General features: G+C 39.1%; 1 protein-coding gene across 2 annotated transcripts in view; it reads left to right on the top strand.

Moving 5' to 3' along the window:
- The window catches only part of RSPO2 (R-spondin 2), a 125,506-nt gene extending 101,488 nt beyond the window's left edge, over positions 1–24,018 (top strand). For both annotated transcript variants that reach the window (XM_065903095.1, XM_065903097.1), the window contains one exon: positions 22,964–24,018. In XM_065903095.1, coding sequence (XP_065759167.1) covers positions 22,964–23,079 — 116 coding nt within the window. In that variant the 3' untranslated portion in view covers positions 23,080–24,018. The remainder of the gene's footprint in view (positions 1–22,963) is intronic.
- The last annotated feature ends 621 nt before the right edge of the window (positions 24,019–24,639 follow it).

Below are 24,639 nucleotides of genomic sequence, written 5' to 3'. Positions count from 1 at the left end.
ACTGGAAAAAAAATAAATAAAATTTAAAAATAAATAAATAAATAAATAACCAAAAAAAAAAAAAAAGAGCTACTTGGTACTTAAGGTTTTTAAGAATACTTAAGTATTCCTTTGGATCTCCAATATACTTTTTTTCCAGGATAAATGGATACAGACACATTTTAAGTCAGATTGATGGAGTAGATGCGTTCAAGTCCTGGCCAGCACTGTGATATTTTTAGGGTCCACATTTAATAGTTCTGATTAGTGAGACGTGGTTTTTTTTTTTTTTTTTTTTTTTGAGACGTGGTTTTTAGAATTTGACATTTGCCATTGGTGTAAACATAAGAGAGTTGGACTTGAGAGATGTCCTTAGTCATATAAACTTGAGGCTTTAGCATTTGAATATATTTAGGATTAATGATCAGTGGCCTCTGGTTTAGAATGGTATGTAGATGGATTTGCCTTTGCGACCCCCCCCTCCTGACTTCTCCTTAAAGCCCTGATAAGGATAAAATGGATGACACTGTAAACTAAAACCAACCAGGAACTTGTCATCAGAATCCAGAAGCAAGTTTCAGTAAGAACCGAAAGGACTATATTTAAAAACATAAGTGGAGGGTCATTTACATTATGCTGCTGATGACTATGTCTCCCTGAAAGCTAGAAGTACTTTCTGCACTCGCAACTGACTGGGTCCTAGGTCAGAACTGAAAGTTCCGTGTCAAATAGAAAACTGGAGGGATGTCCTTTTGTTGTGTGGCCTCAGCTTAATAACAAAATGATAATTGTAACTAATAGTGATATACCTAATAGTGAATACTTATAATAGTCCATTAAATACATTAGCTCGTTTAATTACTATAATAATTGTGTGAGTTAGATTCTGTTGTTGTTCTTGATTTCCAGATGAGGAAACAGGCACAGAGATGATCAGCATTAACTGCATGGTTTGAGCAAGGTGACTAATGGGGCCAGAATTTGAATCTGCACTGTCTGGTTTCAGGGCCTATGCTCCTAGTGACAAGGATAAACTGCCTATGAACCCAGACTCCTCTTTCCTACATCTTTCTCTCTAAAGTCTATTGGTATTGCTCTTCTTACAAATACCAGTTCCCAGAAAATAAGCATTTACATAAGCATGCACATTGTGCCCTGGAAAATGTGGTTCCCTTAAGTGCTGTAAGTCAGGGGGTGCTGGGAAGAACCTGATGGGAGTGATTGTTAAAGATCATAATTTAATGTGTTTCTCTTTAGTGTGTCTGAAATCTAGACAGTCATTTAGAGAAGGTTCCATTTTAGTTCAGCATAGTCATAGCAGAGAAAAAATGCCTAAGCATTGGACTAGGATATGTGTGTGTGCTCAGTCATGTCTGATGACTCTTTGTGGACCTATGGACTGTAGCCCGCCAGTCTCCTCTGTCCATGGAATTTTCCAGGCAAGAATACTGGAATGGGTTGCCATTTCCTTTTACAGGGGATCTTCCCAACCTAGGGATCAAACCTGTGTCTCTTGCATCTCCTGCATTGGCAGGTGGATTCTTCACCACTAGCAGTACCTGGGAAGCACAGATTATGTTTTTGTTGTTCAGTTGCTCAGTCTTGTCCAACTTTTTGTGACCTCATGGACAGCAGCACACCAGGCTTCCCTGTCCACCATCTCCTGGAGCTTGCTCAAACTCATTTCCAGTGAGTCAGTGATCCCATCCACCCATCTCATCCTCTGTCATCCCCTACTCTTCCTGCCGTCAATCTTTACCAGCATCAGGGTCTTTTCCAATGAGTCAGCTCTTTGCAACAGGTGACCAAAGGATTGGAGCTTCAGCATCAGTCCTTCCAATGAATATTCAAAACTGATTTCCTTTAGGATTGACTGGTTTGATCTCCTTGCTGTCCAAGGAACTCTCAGAGTCTTCTCCAGCACCACAGTTCGAAGGCATCAATTCTTTGGTGCATAGCCTTTTTAGGCTGGTTAGGTTGGGAGCTGGCTAAATCAAGTGCTGTTCAAGAGTTGAGATGAATATGGAATTTAATCAACACCAAGATAGGCAAAGAGAGGCTCTAAAGGCAGCCCCACCAATTCATCCCTTAAATCTGAGTAGACTATACTTTTTTGGAGGAAAATATGAATTTATGGAATAATTACTGTAAAATAAGAGGAAAATGATTCTAAAACTTAGCAAAGTTCAGATTCCTGATATTTATTTTATAAAAACAGAGGAAAAAATTAGGGGGAGAGTTTGTCCTCAAAAAGATACAGGGAAAACATAATATTCATAAAATAGGCTAGAAAGTAATAGTAAATAGACTGATATAAACAGAGGTCAGGCAAGATAAAAAGTTGAAAGCAAACTGAACATAGAATGGTCACATTAACATGTTCATTGGAGAGTGTCAGGTACAGAATTGATCATTTGGGAAATAGAATAATTATATAGGGGAGAAACTTGAGAATTTTAGCAGATAAGGACAAATTGCTGAAAATGGTGATGGAAAAGATGTTAGATATTAACAGTTAAAATCTGAGTTGAAAAGTGGCCCGCTTTTATAGAGACAAAGATCTTAGTCTGTTAAAGAGATATCTACATATAGTCATAGCCTGGCAAAAACATGGCTGATTCATGTTGAGGTTTGACAGAAAACAACAAAATTCTGTAAAGCAGTTATCCTTCAATAAAAAATAAATTAATTTTTAAAAAAAGGATAAAAAGAAAATTCTAAAGAGTACTTTATATCCAAAGGACAAAAATCAAAGTCAAGCTGTCCTCAGGCTTCCAGTTGTTTTTTTTTAAGTAGTAGAAATAGCATTTAAATTTTGAAAGATGAAGAATCTAACCCTATAATCTTGTAACCCAGCTATGTTATCTTTACTGACATATCATGTTACCTTAGTGACAATCATGAATTGTCACTAAGGGGATATTTCTGTAACTTGCAAAAGTTTTACTCCAAATATATGAGTCAAACTCTGTCATAGTGGGTTCACATGCACTTGCCAGCAAAAAGATTTCAATGATGTGACTCCAAGCAAGAAGGAGGTACAGTGCCTCCTACCTCAGTTAATCTCAGTAGGATAGTGCATTGCTGCATGACAAACGTTCCAAAATTTAGTAGCTAACAATCAAGAATTTTATTATAATTTTGCATGGATCCAAGCATAGACAGGTTGCAGCTGGGAGGCTCTCATTTGGGGGTGCACATTCTGTTGTGTCAAGTCACTGCTGAAGGTACATCCATCTGAAAGCTTCTTACTCCACGTTTGACTCCTAGGCTGGTGTGGTCAGAACAGTTGGTATTGGCTGATATCTCTCTATTCACATATTCTCTCCACATGATTAGCTTGGGTTTCCTTACAGGATGGTGGACCCAGAATGGAGCTGTAATGATTCTATTGAAAGACGTTCCAGAATATTGTGTCTGTCATGCAAGTCCAGATGCAATGGGAGTGGAGGACCAGACTCCTGTGGGTGAGAGGATGGCATATGGGTACAAGAAAGGAAGAAAATGATGGTAGCTATCTTGGGGTCACACCACTATACTGTTTCTCACTGCTCACTTTATTTCCCAATATAGCAGGCTTTCAGCACTATACATGATAGACATGAGTTTGAGTAAGCTCCAGGAGTTGGTGATGGACAGGGAAGCCTGGCATGCTGCAGTCCATGCGGTCACAAAGAGTCAGACATGAATGAATGACTGAACTGAACTCAGCACTCCACAGCATCGTTGCTTGGTTAACACAAACACATTAAAGAATTTGTTGAATTGTATTAAACAAGTCATTGGGTTATTTAATTTTTTTTTAGTTCAGAAAGCCTTGGCTGGATTGTTACATAGATATTTTCAAGGATTTTAGAGATATTCTGGGAAATTAATTGGGATATTTTCATAAACTGGAAATAAATTACTTTTTCCATTTCAAAAACGGAAGACTGGCCTCCACTATCCAAAAGTTTGCCATCCAGCCTGTTTTTCAGAAATGAATTTGATTCAGATAATGAGGATTACTGTAGTGACAGGACAGAGATATACTTAAATATATGACAATTACAAAGTATAATGCCAATGTATTCATTTCTTGAAAAAACACTGCAAAACATTGTAAGAAACCAAGTGGTTGATTAGCATTTATGAATGGTAACACTTTTGTTTACAGAATATGTGTGTGTATATACACACACACACACACACACACATATATATACACACACACACACATATATATATACACTTTTGGTTAACAACGGTTATTTCTGAGGGTTTTTTTTTCTATTTTAGGGGGATATTTTATGGTAATTTTGTGTTTTTTTAGAGAAATATTATACCTACTGAAAAGTGCATGTAACCTATATGTACAAGTTAAAGAACAATGATAAAGTCATCCCAGAGCTCTACCATTCTGTTTATAAAGTAGAGAATTATCAGCGATTTCACTAAGATGGCAGAGTAGGAGATCCCCATCCTCCATAAAAATCAATCAAATAGAGAGCTATCCGCAAACAAAAACAGCGCTGGGAGAGCTCTGGAATCAGAGAAACTTCACCAGCTCAGTTGAATAAAACAACTTGAGAACAACCCCACAAAAAGGGAAGGAAGAACGTTTCTTTTCTGCCTTCATCATCCTGTCCCCCAAGGTCACATTCTTGGCACCAAAGGAGACTCCTCAGCTGGAAAGAGTTCTCCCCACAGGGAGAGGAAGAGTGGGCGGAGTGACCAGCTGCCCTGCTCTTCGGGGGTACCACTCGAAGGACCCACTTCAGTCACCCCCACCAGAGACCAGCAGAGCTGGGAGGTGACCCGTAAAGATGGTTGCAAGCGTTCCAGCGTCAGACCCACAGAGGAAGAAAGCCCGGTTCCCAGTGACCTGTCCTGCAGATGAGAACAGCAGCTTTTGCTACCAGCGAAACCAGGGGCCAGCACAGTCACCACTGATTTCACTGGACTTTCACCCCCAGGTATTCGTGTTTGCTGACACCAGCCACCCGAGTCCCTCCCCACTGCCCTGGCCCCTCCCAGCCCAGCAGAAGCCGGGGCCCTCTGTGGCTGCGGGAGTGGCTGACAGCAGCCCGGAGCCCCCCAGCTGCCCTGCCTGCTCTCTGGGCTAGCCCCTCCTGCCGTGCGCTTGCACACTGCCTGTCTCACGCCCGTCATCGGCCTCCACGGCCGCGTGTGCACCTGTGACAGGGTCTTACAGCCATGCAGGTACACGCTGATAGCCAAGACCTCCAAGGCTGCTTGTGGTCCTGGATCTGGCCTGGTCACTGGCCTGAACTGCTTGGGTGGGCTCATCGGCAGCTAGCCCCTCCAGCTGCACAGCTGCATGCCTCTGGCCCAGCCTCCATCACTGGCCTCTACTGCTATGTGCAGGCCCCTGGAGAGACCACGCAGTCACAGGAGGGTGTGCTGATACCACAGCCCCTACGGCTGCGTGTGGATCTGGGTCTAGCCCTGTCTGCTATCACTGGCCTGTACCACTACGCACCTGCAGCTAGTCGCTCCAGCTGTACGTCACACACTACCAGCCTGACTCCTGACGCCAGGCTCCACTGCTGTGCCCTAGAGACCAGAGTCAGCAGCTGGGCCCGTCACACTGACAGCCAGAACCTCACAGCTGCCGGGGTACCTGCAGCTGGGACCTCAGCCAGCCTGCCCTGGCTCCCACCACTGTGTGTGTGTTAGCAGCTGGCCCCTGCCACTACCCAGACACCTGCAGCTGGCTTCCCACAGCCAAGTGTGTGTTCACAACAGGCTCCAGCCACTACTGCTGCCTGCCTTGGTCCCTAGCCTCTGAACTGGGGCTCACCTCTGAGAACCCCAACAGCCCTTGCGGCCACTGAGGATATTCTTCCTGCGGCATCACCAAAGACCATGCAGTTGAGACCATGAGTTGCCCCACCCCTATTCAACATATTACTGGAATTCCTAACCAGAGCAATCCATTAGACAAGGAAAAGAAATAAAAGGCATCCAAATTGGGAAGGAAGAAGTAAAATTGGCTGTTTGCTGATTGTATGTGCTTGTTCCTAGAAAAAATTTAAAACTCCACCGATAATTTTTTTATACATTATAAATGAATTGAGTAAACTTTCAGGATACAAAATCAACATACAAACATACCCTTCTGTACACTAAGAATGAACTACTGGAAAAAGAAAGAAAATAAGCCCATTTATAATAGCATCAAAAATGGTAAAAGGAATACTGTTGAAGTAAATTTAGCCATGGGACTGAATGATCTACACACCAAAAACTGCAAGATAGTAATGAAAGAAATTGAAGAAGACACAAATGGAAAGATATCCTATATTCAGGAATCAGAAGAGGTAATATTGCTAAAATGTTGATACTACCCAAAGCCATCTATAGATTCAGAGTAATCTCTATCGAAATTCCAACACTGTTTTTCACAGAAATAGAAAACACAATCCTAATTTTCATATTGAACCCAAATAGCCAGAAGACCCCAAATAGCCAGAGCAATCTTGAGAAAAGACAAAGCTGGAGGCATCACACTTCCTGATTTCAAACTATGGTACAAAGCAATCAGAACAGAATAGTACTGGCATAAGAGCAGACACACGGAAGTAAACCCCAACATATCAGGTCAACTAACATTTGACAGGGAAGCCAAGAATGCTCAGTGGGGAAAGGATAGTCTCTTCAAGAAATGGCTTTAGGAAATCTAAATATCCATATGCAAAAGAATGAATTTGGGCCCCTATCTTACATCACCAGAAATTAACTCAAAGTGGATTAAAGATCAAAATGTAGGACCTGAAGCTGTAAAATTCCTAGAAGAAAACAGGTGAAAGTCTCCTTTCATAAGGACTGTATTACTTTACACTTAAACCAGACATATATGTAAATACTTCATTATTTTTTTAATCTGCTTCATACTTACTGCACTTGCTTTTGAATGTATACATGTTATGGGTGCATACCAGTTGTAGATGATAGTATATAAGATTCCTATGGAATAACACTTAGGGAAAAAGCACTTTACCTGCATAACATTATACATTCAGATAACCCTTAATGGGAACTGATCTAATTTCTACCTATAAAATAGAATTTTGCTGGCATTAGGGAGTATTTATTGCTCAATGGAAAAGCCACAGTATTTCATCAGTGTACTCAACTTGTGTAATGCACAATTTGTGGAGTTACGTGAAATGAATTTGGAAAAGGATTTAAGCTCAAATATTACTTTTCTTTTTCCTTTATTTATTTACTTTTTATTATCACAATTTGGCACAGAGAATACATTAATTCAATTTTTTCCTGCTGGAAAGACCATTAAGTTTTTGGCTTTCTCTTGTAAAGAGATCTAAGAATGACTGTATGAGGAAGGGATCAGGAACCAAAGAAAGTTATTAAACATATCCATGGTCTCTGGATTTCCCTGCACTCCAGATACAGAGCAAATTACACAGGAATTAAATAGTTTCCTTTGCTTAATACTACCTGATAAGGTGCTAATGCAGTTTGGCCTGGAGAGAGTCCCTTCTCTTTGCTTTTTTTAATCCCTTTGATCATGTGAATGTGGCCAGACACATCATAGCCATAGTAGAAAGCATCTCCAATCTGCTGTTTGCTTCTCTTCCTCAAGTGTCAATAACCTTGGATTTCCCCATTCTGAAGAATCCCTTGCTCCCTCCTTCCATCTCTCTTGGAACAGCACTTTCTGGTGGAGTCTTTACCCTCTCTGCTTCACTCCCTCATTTCTGACTTAGTGCAGCTAGCCTGGTTTCTGCATTCACCATCTCTGAACTCCTGCTTTAAAGGTCATTGATGGTGTCCCAGGGACCAAATCAAATGGCCATTTTCTTTTCTTTAGTTTTTAAATAAGAATTATATATCTTTAACATGTACATGATGATTTGATTTACATATACAAAATGATTAGTACAGTTTAGCTAATTAACATATCCTTTCACATACCTACTGTTTTGTGTGTTGGATGAGAACGCATGAGATCTACTCTTAGCAACTTTCCCCCAGTGGTTCAGCAGTAAAGAATCCGCCTGCAGTGCAGGAGATATGGGAGACATGGGTTTGATCTCTGGATTGGGAAGACCCCCTTGGATGAGGAAACAGAAACCCACTCCAGTGCTCTTGCCAGGAAAATCCCATGGACAGAGGAGCCTGGTAGGCTACAGTCCACAGGGTTGCAAAGAGTAACACATGACTATGCACACACACGACACTGCAGTGTTAGTAACTATAGTCATCATACTGCCTTTTTACTTTAATGCTTAGAACAAAATGCATATGACCCAAATGTTGCCATTTTGTTTTTGTACCATCTTCCTTGCACACTCCCTAGCAGATCATGTGTTCAGAACCTCCTTATGATCTAGTTTCACTGGCGTTCCTATAATGGAAATCATTAGGATAGGACCTATGACAAAGCAATCTTTATATAAGCTTATAAGCTCTAGCAATTAGTAGTTTAGTAAGTCTTCAAAAATCATATCCTATCATGATGAAAACGTCTCCTTGTGCTTGAGTTACATCAGTGATTGATTTCTAAATGAGGAAATATTTATAAAATGGTCCCCTAGACCAATTTGCATTTGAGCTGAGTGGTAGCCATAATGATCAATCATTTTTCTCCCCCTCCTCTTCTTTCCTTCCTCCCTCTCTTCTTCCCTGTCACCACACAACTTCCTCTTGTCCATATTTTTGGTTGTTTCTATATTTTATTTATGAGCACAGGAACTGGAATAGAGATCTTAAGTTGTGCTCTGTCCTAAGTTAATAGGAATCATTTCCTGTATTTTATGGATGAAAACTGGCCCCTTAAAGAAACTTTGCTGTTCAGTGCAGAATGTTCTTTGTCAGAGCCAGAAAAATAGCATTGATTATTGATGACTCCAAGTCATAAATTTTTACCATAGGAATTTTGCAAGCCTTCTTCAGTTTACAATTTTTAATTCCTCAGAATTTTTTAGTCTTATTTTAAAAGGAACTTGTAATTTGTTGGTCATAATCTGAAAATATATAATTTTATGCTGTAAGTTGAACACACATATTTACATGAAAGTAAGCTGGCTTCTCAACTAATATGCCCAGATGGTCTATGGAGGAGGATATATTTTGGATACACATGCACTTAGGAATACACACACGCACCTCAGAGAAATTGTCCCTGGTAATTTTGGTTGCATACCTCATTGCTACTGAGACTTTCAGTGAACCAGAATGTAAGATGGTTCAATGGCATTATTTGGTAGAATTTTAAATTTTTCTACAAGAAGACTTGGAAACACACTGTTGCTGTTCAGTTGCTCAGTCGTGTCCTATGTTTGCAATCCCGTGGATTCCAGCATGCCAGGTTTCCCTGTCCTTCACTGTCTCCCTGAACTTGCTCAGACCCATGTCCATGGAGTCGGTGATGCCATCCAACCATCTCATCCTCTGTCATCCCCCTCTCCCCCTGCCTTCAATCTTTCCCAGCATCAGGGTCTTTTTCCACAAGTCAGCTCTTCTCATCAGGTGACCAAGTGAAAACACATTAGGGTAATTTAATACTACTTCTAAAAAGGATCAAAACATAAGTATCAATCTTATATTTATCACCCACACATTTACTTTTGTTTTGTATTAGAATCAAACTGATGGGAAGTGATTTCCAGAAGTTTCTTAATTCATCCCTTATCTTCCAAGTGAGTTCTAATTAAGCTACTGTCAGAAAAATGGTTACCTAATTTTTTGAAAAATGGTAACCTAATTTTTGAAAAGTGGTAAAGCAGAAAGCTTTTCACATCTCTTCTCAATAACTTTCTCTCTAACTTCTCCAATAGATAAATAAATTTTTATGGTTGTATTCCCTGATAGCTCAGTTGGTGAAGAATCTGCCTGCAACGTAGGAGACCCGGATTCGATTCCTGGGTCAGGAAGATCCCCTGGAGAAGGGATAAGCTACCCACTCCAGTATTCTTGGACTTCCCTTGTGGCTCAGTTGGTAAAGAATCTGCCTGCAATGAGAGAGACCTGGGTTCGATCCCTGGGTTGGGAAGGTCCCCTGGGAGAAGAGAAAGGCTCCACACTCCAGTATTCTGGCCTGGAGAATTCCATGGACTGTATATAGTCCATGGGGTTGCAAAGAGTTGGACACGACTGAACGACTTTCACTTTCACATGGTTGTATTATAGCTCTGTAGCTATAATTGTATTAATATCTATTTTTGATTAGCAACAAAGTAGAAATGTCAAAAGCAGTTCTATTTTAAAAGATAGTTGTTAAAATATCCTATGACCATTGACATCTTTTTTGATTCTCTGTAGTATTTCCCAAAAGTCCTTTTTAAAATAACCATTTTCATATTGAAGCTTTAGGTCAAGTTTCAGCACAGGGCCTTGAATCTACTCTGCTCGGGTCGTGAGAAGTATGTATTTTACAACATAGTAACAACTCACTGATTTTTTTAATGTAGTTTTTCTTATCAAATTTCAGGTGATGTCTTTACTGAAATTATAGTAGTTTGGAATGCAAGTCTCCTCTTGGATATATCTGGTTCAGTGATTTATTTTAAATCATTTACATTAAATTTTTTCATGTTATATGTAAACTTTTCATTTCTCATGTTTTTCTTTAACATATAAGTTGAATAAACCCGATTAGAACATAGTGATACAAGCATGAACATAAGCAGTGCTTGGGAAATACTACAGATATTTATGTGTATATATGTGTGTATGTATGTGAAGTAGTTTATTTTGATTTTAGCTTATATATTTAACGGTCTAAGTACACTTTCTGGAGAGTGAAATGCCATTTTCAGTTGTGGGGAAGTAAACTCATTTTATTAAACAGTAGGATATTTGTGGAAAATATAATTAGCTATGTTCTGCTCTTTTGTTATCTGGTAATCACAAAGATACCAAGATTCAAGATAACCCAGCAAAAGTTGCAGACTTTTTACAATCTTAGAAATGTGATGTCTCTAATCATCATTAATTATGTGGAACATGCTATTTAGATTTAATTAATCATCATTAATTGTGTGAAATGTTATTTAGAGTACCTTGAAAAGTATTTTTCTTCTAATTGAAATCCATTGCTGCTACTCAGGTGGTTGTCAGAGATTCACAGTGATAAAAACATTTGTCTGATCTTCACTTGTGGAGACTATTTATTTTGGCAAATGTTTGTTTACTTTCCTTATCTTGCAAGAATAACAAAGAAAATACACCCTTGATCATCTTGGTCTTGTAACAAACCAATGATAGTCCCAGCCCCCATTTTAGGGATTTAATGGTTCAACTGTTTAATCGAATGGCTTATTCATAGAGTTTGTGGGAGTTTATGATTAAAGGGAAGCGTGTAATACTGACTCCATCTTACTTGCTTCCCTCTAAGGAGATCACAGTTATTATACCACAAAAGTGGTGAGAGAAAGTATAGCATAATGGATAATAAGAGGGTAAGCTTTGGGACCAGACTTAGTTCAAATCCAAATTCTCCTACTTACTGGCTGTGTTACCTGAGGTCACCTTACCTCTCTGACCTTCTGGATTTCTTCTGCAAAGTCGGACTAAAGAGAGTATCTATTTCTAGGAATATTTTTAGTAGGAAATGAGATAACATATATAAAACACTTAGTCCTGACATATAGCTAACAGAGCATCGTGGTGATGATTTAATAACATGAAGGAAACTCATAGTATCTTTCCAAAAGAAGGAAAAAGACCTGTAATATGTCTCCTTCTTTCTGTTGATACAGCCAACAACAATTTTAAGACCCCTGGTATTCACGTCACCAGGTATGACGGGTACTTCTTTTGTTTTTTCAATGTTTAAAGTGCCAAGTCTGTACCCAAGTAAGGCAGAAGCTCCAAAGTTGATCATAGGTTTAATTTTTTTTTCAACTATAATTTTTTAATTTTTATTTTTTTGGTCCAACTCTAGAATTTTGGCAAACCAAATAGAATGTCTTTCAAAACAGAATATATTGAGTGAATTGATAGATTCTATAGAGTGAAGCAAGTTTGTGGGATATAATCACAGGAGAAATGAATCTGCTGTAACATGAGTGACCTACAGCATGAATACCCCAGCTTGAATGAAAAGATAAGGTGTGCATATGCCTTCCAACATGGGTAGCTTGATCTCTGCTGCTTTCTTAGGGCATCACCACAAACAGAAGCTTGGGAGGGGAGTCCAGGCACAAAGAGGTTTGCCTCATTTCATAATTTGGAAGTGACCTCTCAGCTGAGTTCGAAGGAGGATGCCATTTATTTTAAAGGATTGTTTAGCACTCCTTGGGCCTTTCCTGGTGGCTCAGTGGTAAAGAATTCACCTGGAGAATGGAGGTTTGATTTCTGGGTCAGGAAGATCCCCTGGAGGAGGAAAGGTCAACCCACCATAGTATTGTTGCCTGGAGAATCCCATGAACAGAGGACCCTGGTGGGCTACAGTCCATGGGGTTGCAGAGTCGGACATGACTGAGCAACTGAGCGTGCACACACTAGCTCTTCTTTCTCTCTCCTGTTCCAAAGCTCTTTCTTTCTACTGCCCACACCCTCTTCAGCATAACTTTATGTTCTAGACTTGCATATAATCTTGATTTTGCACTGAATCATGTCCGAAGCTGAGCCCAAAATTCTGGATTTTCCCTCCTGAAGGTTTCATTCAGAAGTGAGTGTATGGCTAGGGAACCTACATTTAAAAAAAACAAAAAACCCTCCCTGGAGGATCCTACTGCCTCTGGCCCATGATTCAGCTTTTGGAACTCTCAGCTGAAAAAGAAACATCCCTGTGTCGTCTTCCCTTGAGTTCTACCAACCACGGGCGCACTGTTGATGCTGAGTTCAAAATGCTTAAATGTGTTGCTTGACCCCAGGAAACTGAGGCTTTGAAGGCCTTTAACCCCAGAGAATAATTAATATGAGAAATGGAGGTTGTAGGTCAGGTCCACTGGGGAGCTAATACAGCCCACAAGCACCCTGATGCGTGGGGGGACTGGGTGGGGAGGTCGATGCCTTTCTTCAGTCTAGTATTTACTGATTAATTTGTTGTTCAGCAGCCATTTAAATGATTATGAGATCAAAGATGTTTTGCTGGGCACACGGGATCCAAAGACTATAGTGGAAAGAGTACAGGTTTTAGAATCTGCCAGATGTTGGTTTGACTCACTGCCGAGCCATGTGATTCTGAGCTATTTACTTAACTTCTCTAAACCTATTTCCTCATGGGCAAAGTGAAAATAATGCTTACCTCGCGGGCTGTCATAAGGATTAGAAAACACCCGCGAGGCACCTCATCTGGTGCTAGAAGTGATTTACCATGTACGTGCCAGGTAGAGTATCTGAAACTTGACATTTTCTTTATCCCTACAGCAATGTCAAGTTGGATACCATTGATATTATCAGTCTAGAAAAGAGAAAACTAAGCCTTAGAGAAAGTTGATCAGTTGATCCAGGATCACTAGCTTTGGAGAGACAGAGCTCTGGTTTGAATCTGTGGCGATCTGACCCCCAAACCCATGTCCTTAACCACGGGTCCTAGACGCCGGCCCCAGCCAGTGTCACGGGACTCCCCTGTCACTCCAGGCTGGACCTGGCAGTGACCTATCTGCCCTGCCACTCCAGGCTGGACCTGGCAGTGACCTATCTGCCCTGCCACTCCAGGCTGGACCTGGCAGTGACCTATCTGCCCTGCCACTCCAGGCTGGACCTGGCAGTGACCTATCTGCCCTGCCACTCCAGGCTGGACCTGGCAGTGACCTATCTGTGGACCGGCCAGGCACCCATGACTCTGTGTTTTAGCCCAGTGGGGAGCAAGGCTCATTGAATTCTTCCCTTGGGAGTATGCAATTCAGGCAAAAGAGATTGAGGCTGTTGTGAGAAGGAGGTGAGCTAAAAGGTCATGGGATTTTTGTCCGGGCCAGAGCTCTCTTCATAGTCCATGTGTAAGCTGTAGTTGAGGGCGAAAGCCCTGTGGAGCCCAGGAAGAGCAAGAGAGTTCACTTCATGATGGACGACAAAGACCCTATGGTTTTGGCTCCTGACCATATTCAGTGTTAAAATCTTTGCTCTAACTCACCATATTAGTTGAGATCACTTTGAGTGAATATCTGTAACTTGATTTTTAGAAAGTCTCTAACCAGTACTCTGTGACACATATTGGCATTAAATTGTGGCTATTTGTACTTATTCACAAACTAGTAGCCATGAAATACAAGCACACATAAAATTGCAACAAAAGGTGGCAAATATTTTTAGGGAGGGAGGTTAAAAGTACTCCAGGGGCACAGGGGAGGGGACACATTTATTGAGGCTGGAGCGCTCATCCCCTCATGTCACCCCGTGTTGACTGTCCTCATGTAGGGCCTGACATCTAGGTGAGCCATAGGCTAGACTGATAACCCACGCTCTGATGTGGCTACCATGGAGAAACCATTACTTATGTTCTTTTTACTTGTGGGTATGTCTTCAAGTTCCAAATTGTGTTGAATCCAAATTAAATAAATGCTTGCCATATGATGATAGTCCTAAATATCATTTCTTGGTCTTCTTTTTTCATTTAGTTAATGGCTATTGATTGAAGATCAAGACGGAGGGATTAAATCATCTTATTCAAATAGAATTATCTTAAAAGGTACCTTCCGTTACAGTATGAAGTCAGCTTTGGAGCAACTTGAAATTCTTCTGTGCTTATCCCATCACTCCTAATCAAATGAAATCAGTATCATTTTCTCTGCAGAACTTGATGTTTCTCTGACTTAATTTAAGAGTGGCAAATGAGCATGATGGTTTTCTGCAAATTTTATTTATTTTGAGTAAACTTAGGGTGCGTGGTTGTACGACATTCTAGCAGAATGGTTTGGTTCTTACATTTTTTGATGATGTTCAATTACATGAGAATGCGCATGAAGTGCTTCCAGTGCATAGTCTAGAGCAGAAATGTTCACCAATCCATTTACCCCCCTCAAGAAATTTCATAGATTGCATCTTGGTATAAGGTATGGAAAAGTATAAGCAATGAATCAATGCAGTGTAAATGTACAGAAAGTTTAAGTTACAGATAAGCTGTCATGTACGCTGTACTTACCAGTTCATAAAGGGTTTCCAGTTATGATGAGGTCATGGACTTTCCTCCTAGAAGTCTGTCAGAGCAATATTAGTTGTTGTCTAATGCTTTTCTGTCTTTTGAAAAGTAACTATTGCTGTGTCCTTATCCAGGGACTTTTAAAGCTGTAAAATTGAGAGAGAAATACTGAAAGCTGGTTCCAAGTCCGGCTCTGCTGCTGATTAGCTGTAGGAACTTGGATGGGTCACTTGAGTTTTTGTGTGCCTGGCCTGCTTCATTTCTAAAGCATTTAGCAGAGCTGGACTAGAGTGGAGAATACTGATGTCAGGTATACTTGCTGTCTCTCCACTGTTTTGAACACAGCCCACTGACTGAGGCTGGGAAGCCAACGCCAGCAGAAGCCTTGGTTAGGGATTATCACCTAGTGATCAGCTTTTGTACTTGATATTAAATCTCCATGCATTTCCTGGACCAGAAGATAATGAAGATCATTTTTAGATTTACAATTCCATTCTCATAGATAAGAGATGTGAAGAGAAAAAGACCTACTGTTTGCAGGCAGTTTATGTTAACTTTCCTCATAAGAAATTGGAAACCTGAGTTTATGAATAACACTTTTTTCCTTCTAAATCCATGTTTGCATAATTTCAGCAGATTTCATCTTAATTTTGTTTTCTTTTTCCTTCGCCTCCTTTACCCTCAAACATCTTTTTAATAGAAATGTAATTACTATATTTTTCTTCATCCTGCATTTGGATCTTGCTATGTATTCTTTAGTTCACTACAGAGCTTACCATTGCCAGCTGCCCCCCTCCCCCAACCGCCAAAAAAAAAAAAAAAGACCTTTAGTTGGGGTTAAAAGAAAGTATTTAAGAAGTGTGAGCCTAAAAACTCCCCTGTATATGTATTTTAAACCAGAGATATTCTTACAGTAAAAGTGAATTATTGCCCCCTTGTGGTAGAGTTATATATTTGTTTTTTCACACAAATGAAATTTTGGACAGGATATTTCCGTCTTCTCTACCCTGAAACTCTTTGTCCTTTACAGTGAATCTGAAATAGTTATGAAAACAACTTGAGATATTTTTGAAGCCAACTCTCTGTTTAATTTCACTCTTCTTAAACTCTATGGAAATTTGTCTAAATTGATTTTCCTTTTCTGTTTGAGGTACCAGATATCAAAGAACTTAAATCAACTGGCGTGATCAATGTGATATGGAACAAACTCATATTATTCAAGTTACTTTTCTGTAATCTTTATTGCTTCACATGAGTTGATAAGGACTCAGGAAGAGAAGTTGTGTCCTATACCTGAAGAACAATAATTTTATCCAGAGCTACTCATTGAGGAAATTTTGAAACACCACGTGTGGGACATCTTAGTGGTAATACACTTAATTCATAAAGGTTTAGGTCATCCTCAGGATTACTTTTTCTCTTCTACTCTCTTCAGTTTGGACAATGAAACAAGATTTTTAAACTAAATGGGACTTCCCTTTCAGCGAAATAGGCAACAGACCTCACGCCTACTAAAATGTCTCTGAGAAGAGTAGAGAGGCCTCAAAGAGAAAGGAAGCCATTTTGTAATTGTCTTTTTGCAAAAAAGAACAGTAAAATTTTACAGATAATACACAGAATTGGTTTACTGTATTAGTGCTTACAAGTTAGTATAAATCTGCATCAGTTCAGTTCAGTCGCTCAGTCATGTCCGACTTTTTGCGGTAGGTAGTAAGTATTCTGAATTCTGAATCATTTTCATGTTATATGTTCAGAGAAACCTATTTTCTTGGTTATTTTTTACTTTGGATGGTTGTCACTCTCCACCAATGGCCTTGAATTTAAACAAGATAACTAGTAAATTATCTTCAGATTGTGTGTAGATTTTAAAAGCACATGCTTTTTTTTTTTTTTTTTTTTAATGTAAAGATGGAAAGACTAAGTGACTACTTGGAAGTTTCAAATTATGACTTGAAATTCAAGATGTCTAGTAAAGTTTCCTTACTAGGTGGCTTGTTATTTTTCAACACGTTTGTTATTTTTCAAGGACGTTTATTGGATTGTCCCTAAAAGTTTCTCAAAATTTGATCATAGCCATCGAACAACTATTGAACAATTTGCCAGTCCTTTAAAACAACAACAGTCTCTCTGTGAAATGTTTTTAGTGGAGTGTATTTTTGAAAAACCAGATAAAAATACAATTAATGAACTTTGCACTACTGTTGTCAAGGAGCCAAATAGACTCATTTCCTTTACTCATACTAGCTCACTCTCTCTGGCTTTCCAGCTGATGTAAATAAACAACCATCAATATGTTGTTCTGAACCATTGTGAACAGTGGTAAGATTTTTATCTTGGGCTGTGTAGAATATAGAGGGGGAGGTCCCAGTCATGTTCATCATATTTGCCTCTTTGGACTCCTTTCTAGATAAAAGAAACTTTGTGAGCTAGCATCCATTCTTAATGTCTAAAATATTTAGGTAGTAGTTCTTAAGGTTTCACAGCTTAGATACTTTTGTGACTGATGCCTCTACTGAGGAACAGACTTACCACCACAGTATGAATGCTTTTGAATGACAGGCTTTTCATACTCATTTATGATAAGTTTTAGGGACAAGTTATAGTAGTACTCCTAGGAATAAATTTGTCATGGCCTTAAAATACAAAAAACTTCAATTCATAGATGAAAACAAACTATTATTTCTGTAATCATAAAAAAAGAGGTCATGAAAAATTATAGTAGGACATTTAGGTAATTTGCAATTTTTCTAGAATAATAGTAAATATCTCTTATGTGTAAATCTCTGTCCAACTTTAGGTCACTTTCCTAAGATAGATTCCTAGATCTGAGTCAAAAGTTAAGAATATTTTTAATGCTTTTGTACACATTGCCAGATGGTTTTTCAAAAAGGCTGTATCAATTTTATGTTCTTATAATGCATCCTGATGCCTATTTTTATCACGTTCTCACTAGCTTTTACATATTTTAAGAATTTTTGCAGTGACAGCTCATCCTAGTTGGAGGTTTTAATTATGAGATTTGATTCTTGAAATATACCTAATAGCTATTTTACTTACTTTATGAATTATATTTATCTTTTGTCTATTTACTTTTAGCTTTTAAAGTAGTTCAGGAAGCAGCTGGCACTTTTCCAGAGAATTCTCAATCACTCTTAAATAAATAAATCTCAGTTGCTTTAGTTTGCTATTAGGCAAACTAAAGTTGCTCATACAGAAAAAGAGAAATAACCCAATTTCTGTTTATTGTCTACATCTCAGTCCTTGTGGCTTTAGATGTGAAGCAACCTTATGTTATGCATCCAGCACCCCCTCTGAAGTCTGATTCATTGAGTCAGTAGTTACAGACTTCTAGTCCTCAGTTTCAGCTGCTTTGAAGGTGACTCCCAAGTCCCCATAGTGAATTTCATAAATACAGTGAAGCCCAGGTTTCAAGTCAACATCACAGACTTATCATTAAAATTTAGTAAAAATTGGTACTGGTTTCAGGTGATTAGCCTCGTCATCATAGTTGTGGCTATAACAATGGTAATTATGGTCAATTACATTTGCATGATGTGGCTTACTTTGCCCTGTTGTGTGTGTACATGTATATCTACAGAGAGAAGCTTTTATCTTTTTCCATAGTCACAGCTACTGAATTTTTTTTTCATTTATTTTTATTAGTTGGAGGCTAATTGCTTTACAATATTGTAGTGGTTTTTGCCATACATTGACATGAATCAGCCATGGATTTACATGTGTTTTCATCCCGATCCCCCTCCTGCCTCCCTCCCCATCCCATCCCTCTGGGTCTTCCCAGTGCACCAGCCCTGAGCACTTGTCTCATGCATCCAACCTGGGCTGGTGATCTGGAGAAGGCGAGGGTGGGATGTTCTGAGAGAATAGCATTGAAACAAGTATACTATCAAGGGTGAATTTATTTTTCAAATTTTTTTGTATTGTATTTACCATAAGGAAATCTTTCTCAAAGCACTTAGTAATCAAGATGTAAACCCTAGATAGCCTTTGTATGTTACTGATATATGTACAAGAACCATTGTTCCCATGATGAAAAGATTCTTAACTAAATCTAATAAGAGGAAAAATCATTTGAAGACCTTCCTCGAATTAGGGAGCTTCTGAAAGAATGAAATTCACATTTCACTGGCAGTGGAGCTGGTATTTTCACAGCTTCATGTAATTTGTGAGTCTGACTGATACCTTGGTTCAAAATAATCTATCCTATGTCTGATCCTAATAGCAGCCATCTACAGCTAGATGTTACGAGTATTTCCATAAGGGACTGTTCACCTTTTTCTGTAGAAGAGTTGATAGGTTATCCTGTTGGACCATTTCCACATGTGTGCAAGTCAATGTCATTATGTTGGTTAGTGTAGCTTTGATAGCATCCCTCTAACTTTGTTCATTTTGATGATAATCATGTCTTGCTTGTGATATTTTACACATCTTTTCATCCTAGGAACACAACCTTTTTACATAATGCCTCATAAGCTTCGAGGGGAAAGATGGTTGTAGTATCTTCATTTTATAAATGTAGAAACTGAAAGTCACAGCCATAATGTGTTACTAGACAACTCAGTTACAAGACTGCCTACCTATTGGGTTTCTTTCCTCTCAGAGGGGCCTTTCTCTATTAAGTGCAATGTTTTCCTTAGAAATTGTAATATCTGGGCCAGTCATCTTCTTGCGTTTACATAACAGGGCTGTTGATATTTGCTCTGTAGATCAAATTCTGCCTGATCTTGAAGAGATTCTTCTAATAGTGGCTTAAGGCCACTCTCAAGTACCCAGGATATGCAGAATTTTTCACTAGAGTTGAACATAACTGAAGGCTGACAATCTCCTCATAAAACTCAAACCTTTTCTGCTCATCTTGGGCAGAACATTTTCTCTTGTGAACTAAGAAAGTTATGTTCATGAGTTGAATTACTCTTTGGGTGACTGGCATCATATTTGACCTTAAATGCTCAGGGTGAATGTGCTTGATAATGTGAAACAATCTGAAAGTACAGAAGTCATTCTTTGAGTCTAATTTCATAGTCACAGATGTTGAGAACTTAAGTGGAAATGAATTAACATGCTCACATGTTCAATATAACTTACCTTCAAATATATATGTTTTATTAGATTTAATCTTCCCAATTCTTTATATCTGAAAATCTTAGTAGAGTTCAGAAAATGTGTGTAAGACCCCTTTCATACCTTATGGTAGGTTATGTTTTAATCGTTTATTACTCAGAGTTGGCTTAAAGTCTTAACAACCTACTATGGACCACAAAATATTTTCAGTTCATTTAGAACTGTCCATGGTTAAATCTTGGCTAACCAGCTTTAAGCCTTTGGCGTTTGCAGTATATCCTACATGAAAAATAGGGCTGACCAAAAACAAAACCAAGCAATGAACCAATAGCACAGAGATGTCATTTAAGAGAGAGATCTAAGGCAAAATTTTAGGGTTATAATAAAATCTTCCAAAACATCTCTAGTTGGAACCAGTACCATATAACTTATTACCAGTGGGATAATCAAACAACCATATAAAATAAGTTTTCAGAAGCATTTCTGAATTTTCTGCCTTATGCAAATACTGAGTAACTTCCCTACCACACAGTGTTCTATCAGCCAACAAACACAAAAACCACTTGGCACTTACAGTTACATCAAAATAATATATTAGGTAAGTGACATGAACATAACCGTCTCTTTTCAGTCATTAAGCATAGATATGCTGTTAGTGAAAGTAGGGAACATTTAACATTCAACTACATAATTTATATGAAAAATTGAAATGGTGATTGTGATGTTTTCTTTAAATAATGTATATTCAGCATATATCTTAACAAAACAAAATTTAAAATCTAGAAATGTTTGCATAAATATTTTTTCATTTAATTTTGTTTTGATTCTAAAAGAAATTTCCGCCTTTAAATAAATGAAACAGAAATGGACTGAATTTTTAACTGGTAGTCAGCAGTGACTTTTCTTAACAAAAGATTTTTTTTTAAGAGAAAACATAGAACTAAGAAAACCTTCATAAAACTTTATAAGTGGAGCTTCTTTTAAAATATGCTATTTTATGTTAAGTATTTCTCTGCCCTCATTAGGTGTGTTTCATCATTAGTTACAGTGTTACTAAATAGTTGTAACTTTACAGTTTCTTTGATTAATGAAGACTTCCACTAAAGTTTCATTGGGTAGGATTAACTACATTTAAAATGGCAAAATGCCATTATAACATTAACGCCAGAATTTAATGAGAACCAAAAGTTAACTTCAAGGACATTTAGAATTTAATATGAGGGCACCCTTATGTTCTTATTATTTTACTATAGCATCCTATCTTTGTTCTTGCGATAAAAAGTTTAACTCAGCAAAGCTGTACTTACTGAATACCAATTATGCGTCTAATGTGTGCCAGCATCTCATGCGTGAGACTATCTTCCATTCTAAAACAAAACAGGCCATTTCTGATCAGAAAGAGGAGAAATGAGAACCACCTCCCTCACTTGAAAGTCTCTGACCTCCTTTAATCTTGCATGACTCTAGTTTCCTACAGCACGTATCTATCATCCTAACCTCTGGTCTGTTTATTTTCCATTTGGTGTCATCGGCTACCTTCGCCACTGTCTGGATTGAAAACCTGACCAGCTATGTCTGTGTAATAAAAGGATCTCAGGAATATTGGATTTCTAAGATATAGGAAGGATGGAGATCATGGATTAGAATGGAATGTTCTATTTGTGGTACTGAATAGCTATACCTCACAGGAAGAGAAAGCTTACGTTTTGTGCAACTACATGATAAAATTGGAATTAGGAACAGGTAGAAGAGGAAAAAGAGCTGACAGGAGGATTCTTTTTACTCTGTGAGGAAGAGCCTTCCTGGACTGAAGGCGTACAGTACCAAACTACAAATGGAGATGAACTTTCAAGCTCTTTCCTGTTCTAAAAGTCCCATGATTCCTATGTGCTTAGAACCCAAAGAGGGCAAAGGACCTAAAGCAAACATCTATGTTCCTTATTCTTTTTTCTCACAGTTCTATGTAGACATACTTGCAAAGAAATGTTGAGACCTTATGAAGACTGAAAATGGTAACCACAAAGTGAAAGAAGTCAAATACAGCAGAGACCAAGGGAAAACTGCATCCCCAAACTCCTGATGGAGGAAAACCTCAACTATTTAGCTGTGGTCTGGGCTTCCTAGTGGCTAAGGTGAAGAGGAGAAACAGGAGTAACAGGGTGTGATTGTTTTTTGGTAGTAAGACACACCCCTACCAGTTCCTCAGAAACAAACATTTTTCTTGCTCTCAGTAAGAATACCTTGGTTAGGAGGATTGATATAAAAAGTCATTAAACCACATAATAAATGATGTCCTCATGAATTTTTATAGAAAATAAAGAGGTATTCCACATATGTCATTTCAAATATTGGCCTTTGGAGAACACTGAGGGAATAATGTTAAAAGCTAGACATTTTTTTCTCCCTTGAGGCAGGGAGAGGGGCGTTTGAAACTTCTGGTGTATTTACTGTAGATAAATGCTTATTTTCTTTTGACCCACTGACATGTGGAGCAGTGGCAAGATGTAAAGATGTCTAGTACAGGGCAGCATTGTTAAAAGGAGGAGGGGATAAATGGAATTTTTGTGGCAGAATGATATTTGCAAGACTGATCAGGCCGCTGGGTGGTTTTTAAATATGCCAGTTCCCTGTAACGGGAAGATCAGTCTCTGAGACAGCATATCCAATTTAGTAAATTATTATTATTCCGTCAAAATTAATGTGAACAATTTTCTCTTTGAGGCTGCTTTTTCCATAGGTGATGTTTTCCAGATGGGCTTTGTGTAAAAGTCTTAACGTTTTGTGTTTTCTTTCCGAGAGTAAGAGCCTTTTCTGACATGTCTTCATTTCTTTCTCTTCCGGCCGTCGTAGGGAAGAGAACTCCAAAAGCAAAGGAGAAAAAGAACAAGAAAAAGAAGAGGAAACTGATAGAAAGAGCCCAGGAGCAACACAGCGTCTTCCTTGCTACAGACAGAGCTAACCAGTAAAATAAAAGACACGGACGGTGGAGGTTTTGTTTTGTTTGGGGTGAAGGGCAGGGGGTGGTGTTTTTTTGCAAAAGTGCACACAGCTACTGTCCACTCCTGGACATGGTGGTGGCATTTGCGCGGCTCTGACCAGAACCTGTTCCCAGGAACCTTGTGAAAGAAGAAGCCGCAGGCGTGGGCTCTGTGTTATTCATGGTTTGATTTGCATCGGGAGACTGTGAAGGTGGGCGATTGCGACCTGCAGCCAAGGCAGCAGGAGTTAAGTGTAGAGCGTGTGACTGGGTTCCCTGTGTGCCCCGAGGCGGAGGGGCTGCCCGCCGGAGGTGTAAGGCTGCAGACCCTCCCCCCCGCCCGACTGGAGAACTGACTTGTGCATATTTATGGAAGGACGACCCTTGGCAGGCAAAGTGCTGTTTTACTTGTGACCTGTGTTTCCCACGTTGTGCATTTCCAAGGATCAGTGTATGTGGATATCTGCCTAGTCTTACCACACGTTGTTCTCAGCATCTGTTACCTTCCAACTGTTGTGTCCGGAGACTGCTCTTAGCGGCAGGAATTCCTGCTCAGTTTCACAGCGGCTCGGATGTGTACATACCCTGCTGGGGCTGCATATAAACCTCTTATTTACTGTATATTTATGCTTTCTTCTGTGTAACAAGTCATACCCAATTAATGTTATGTCTCCCGTTTCTAGTGGTTCCTAACCATTGTCCCGAAAATGACTGTTCTAGTTTTGCGAATTGATGAATGTTTTGCTGCCCTTTGAAACTTCTCTTTATGGGCTTACTTCTCATTGTAAAGATAGGATAAGCTAGTTTGTACATAGGATCAAATGACCCCTGTCGGAGAATTTGAATATCAATAGACCTTCCCCACTCCTCACCATAGCTAAAGCATGAGGCATCTGGAGGTCAGAAGCCAAAAACCGCCTTTGAGTCTAAGATGTGATGACTTTATGAAACACAACTGCATGAGCAACTACATGCAGTTACTTATACTACTCATCATGCAGTTTCACAGGCCAGCTAGAGAATTTTTCAAATTTTTACTTTCAAACTTCAATATGTATAGGTTTTATTTAAAGCAGTTCCTGACTTGCAATGACAGAGCACCTACCAATATTCTTGGGTCAGTGTAGAAATGACCACCTCATGAGACCATGCATAGAATTGGAGGAGAAAACATGATGAATTCCTAAACTTACTGGTCAGATCTTAACAGGGCCCCTTTAAGCCAGAATTTCTGATTCAAGACTGAGAGAGGAACCCTGTGGAGACTTCCCAGGTGACTTTCAGGGTTGTTGTTTTCAAAAATGTCGTCGTTGTCCACTAGGGGGTATTAGTTCTTAGAGGGTTTTGATAATGATGCTTCTTCCAGAAGCATTATCATCTTCCTGGATGATCCAGAAGAAAATTAGAACCAAAAGGAATGATGGAAGATTTTTTTGAGGGAAAAAACAAAGCAAGGGAAAAGCCTTTTTTTTCTCACCTTGCATTGGCTAAACTACCTCTTTGCATTTGTGTTTAACTTTTGAGTCAAAAGCATCTTACCAATAAGTAT

This window comes from Muntiacus reevesi, chromosome 12 (genome assembly GCF_963930625.1).
Source record: "Muntiacus reevesi chromosome 12, mMunRee1.1, whole genome shotgun sequence".
Classification (NCBI taxonomy): domain Eukaryota; kingdom Metazoa; phylum Chordata; class Mammalia; order Artiodactyla; family Cervidae; genus Muntiacus; species Muntiacus reevesi.
This window is presented reverse-complemented; position numbering and strand designations above follow the sequence as displayed.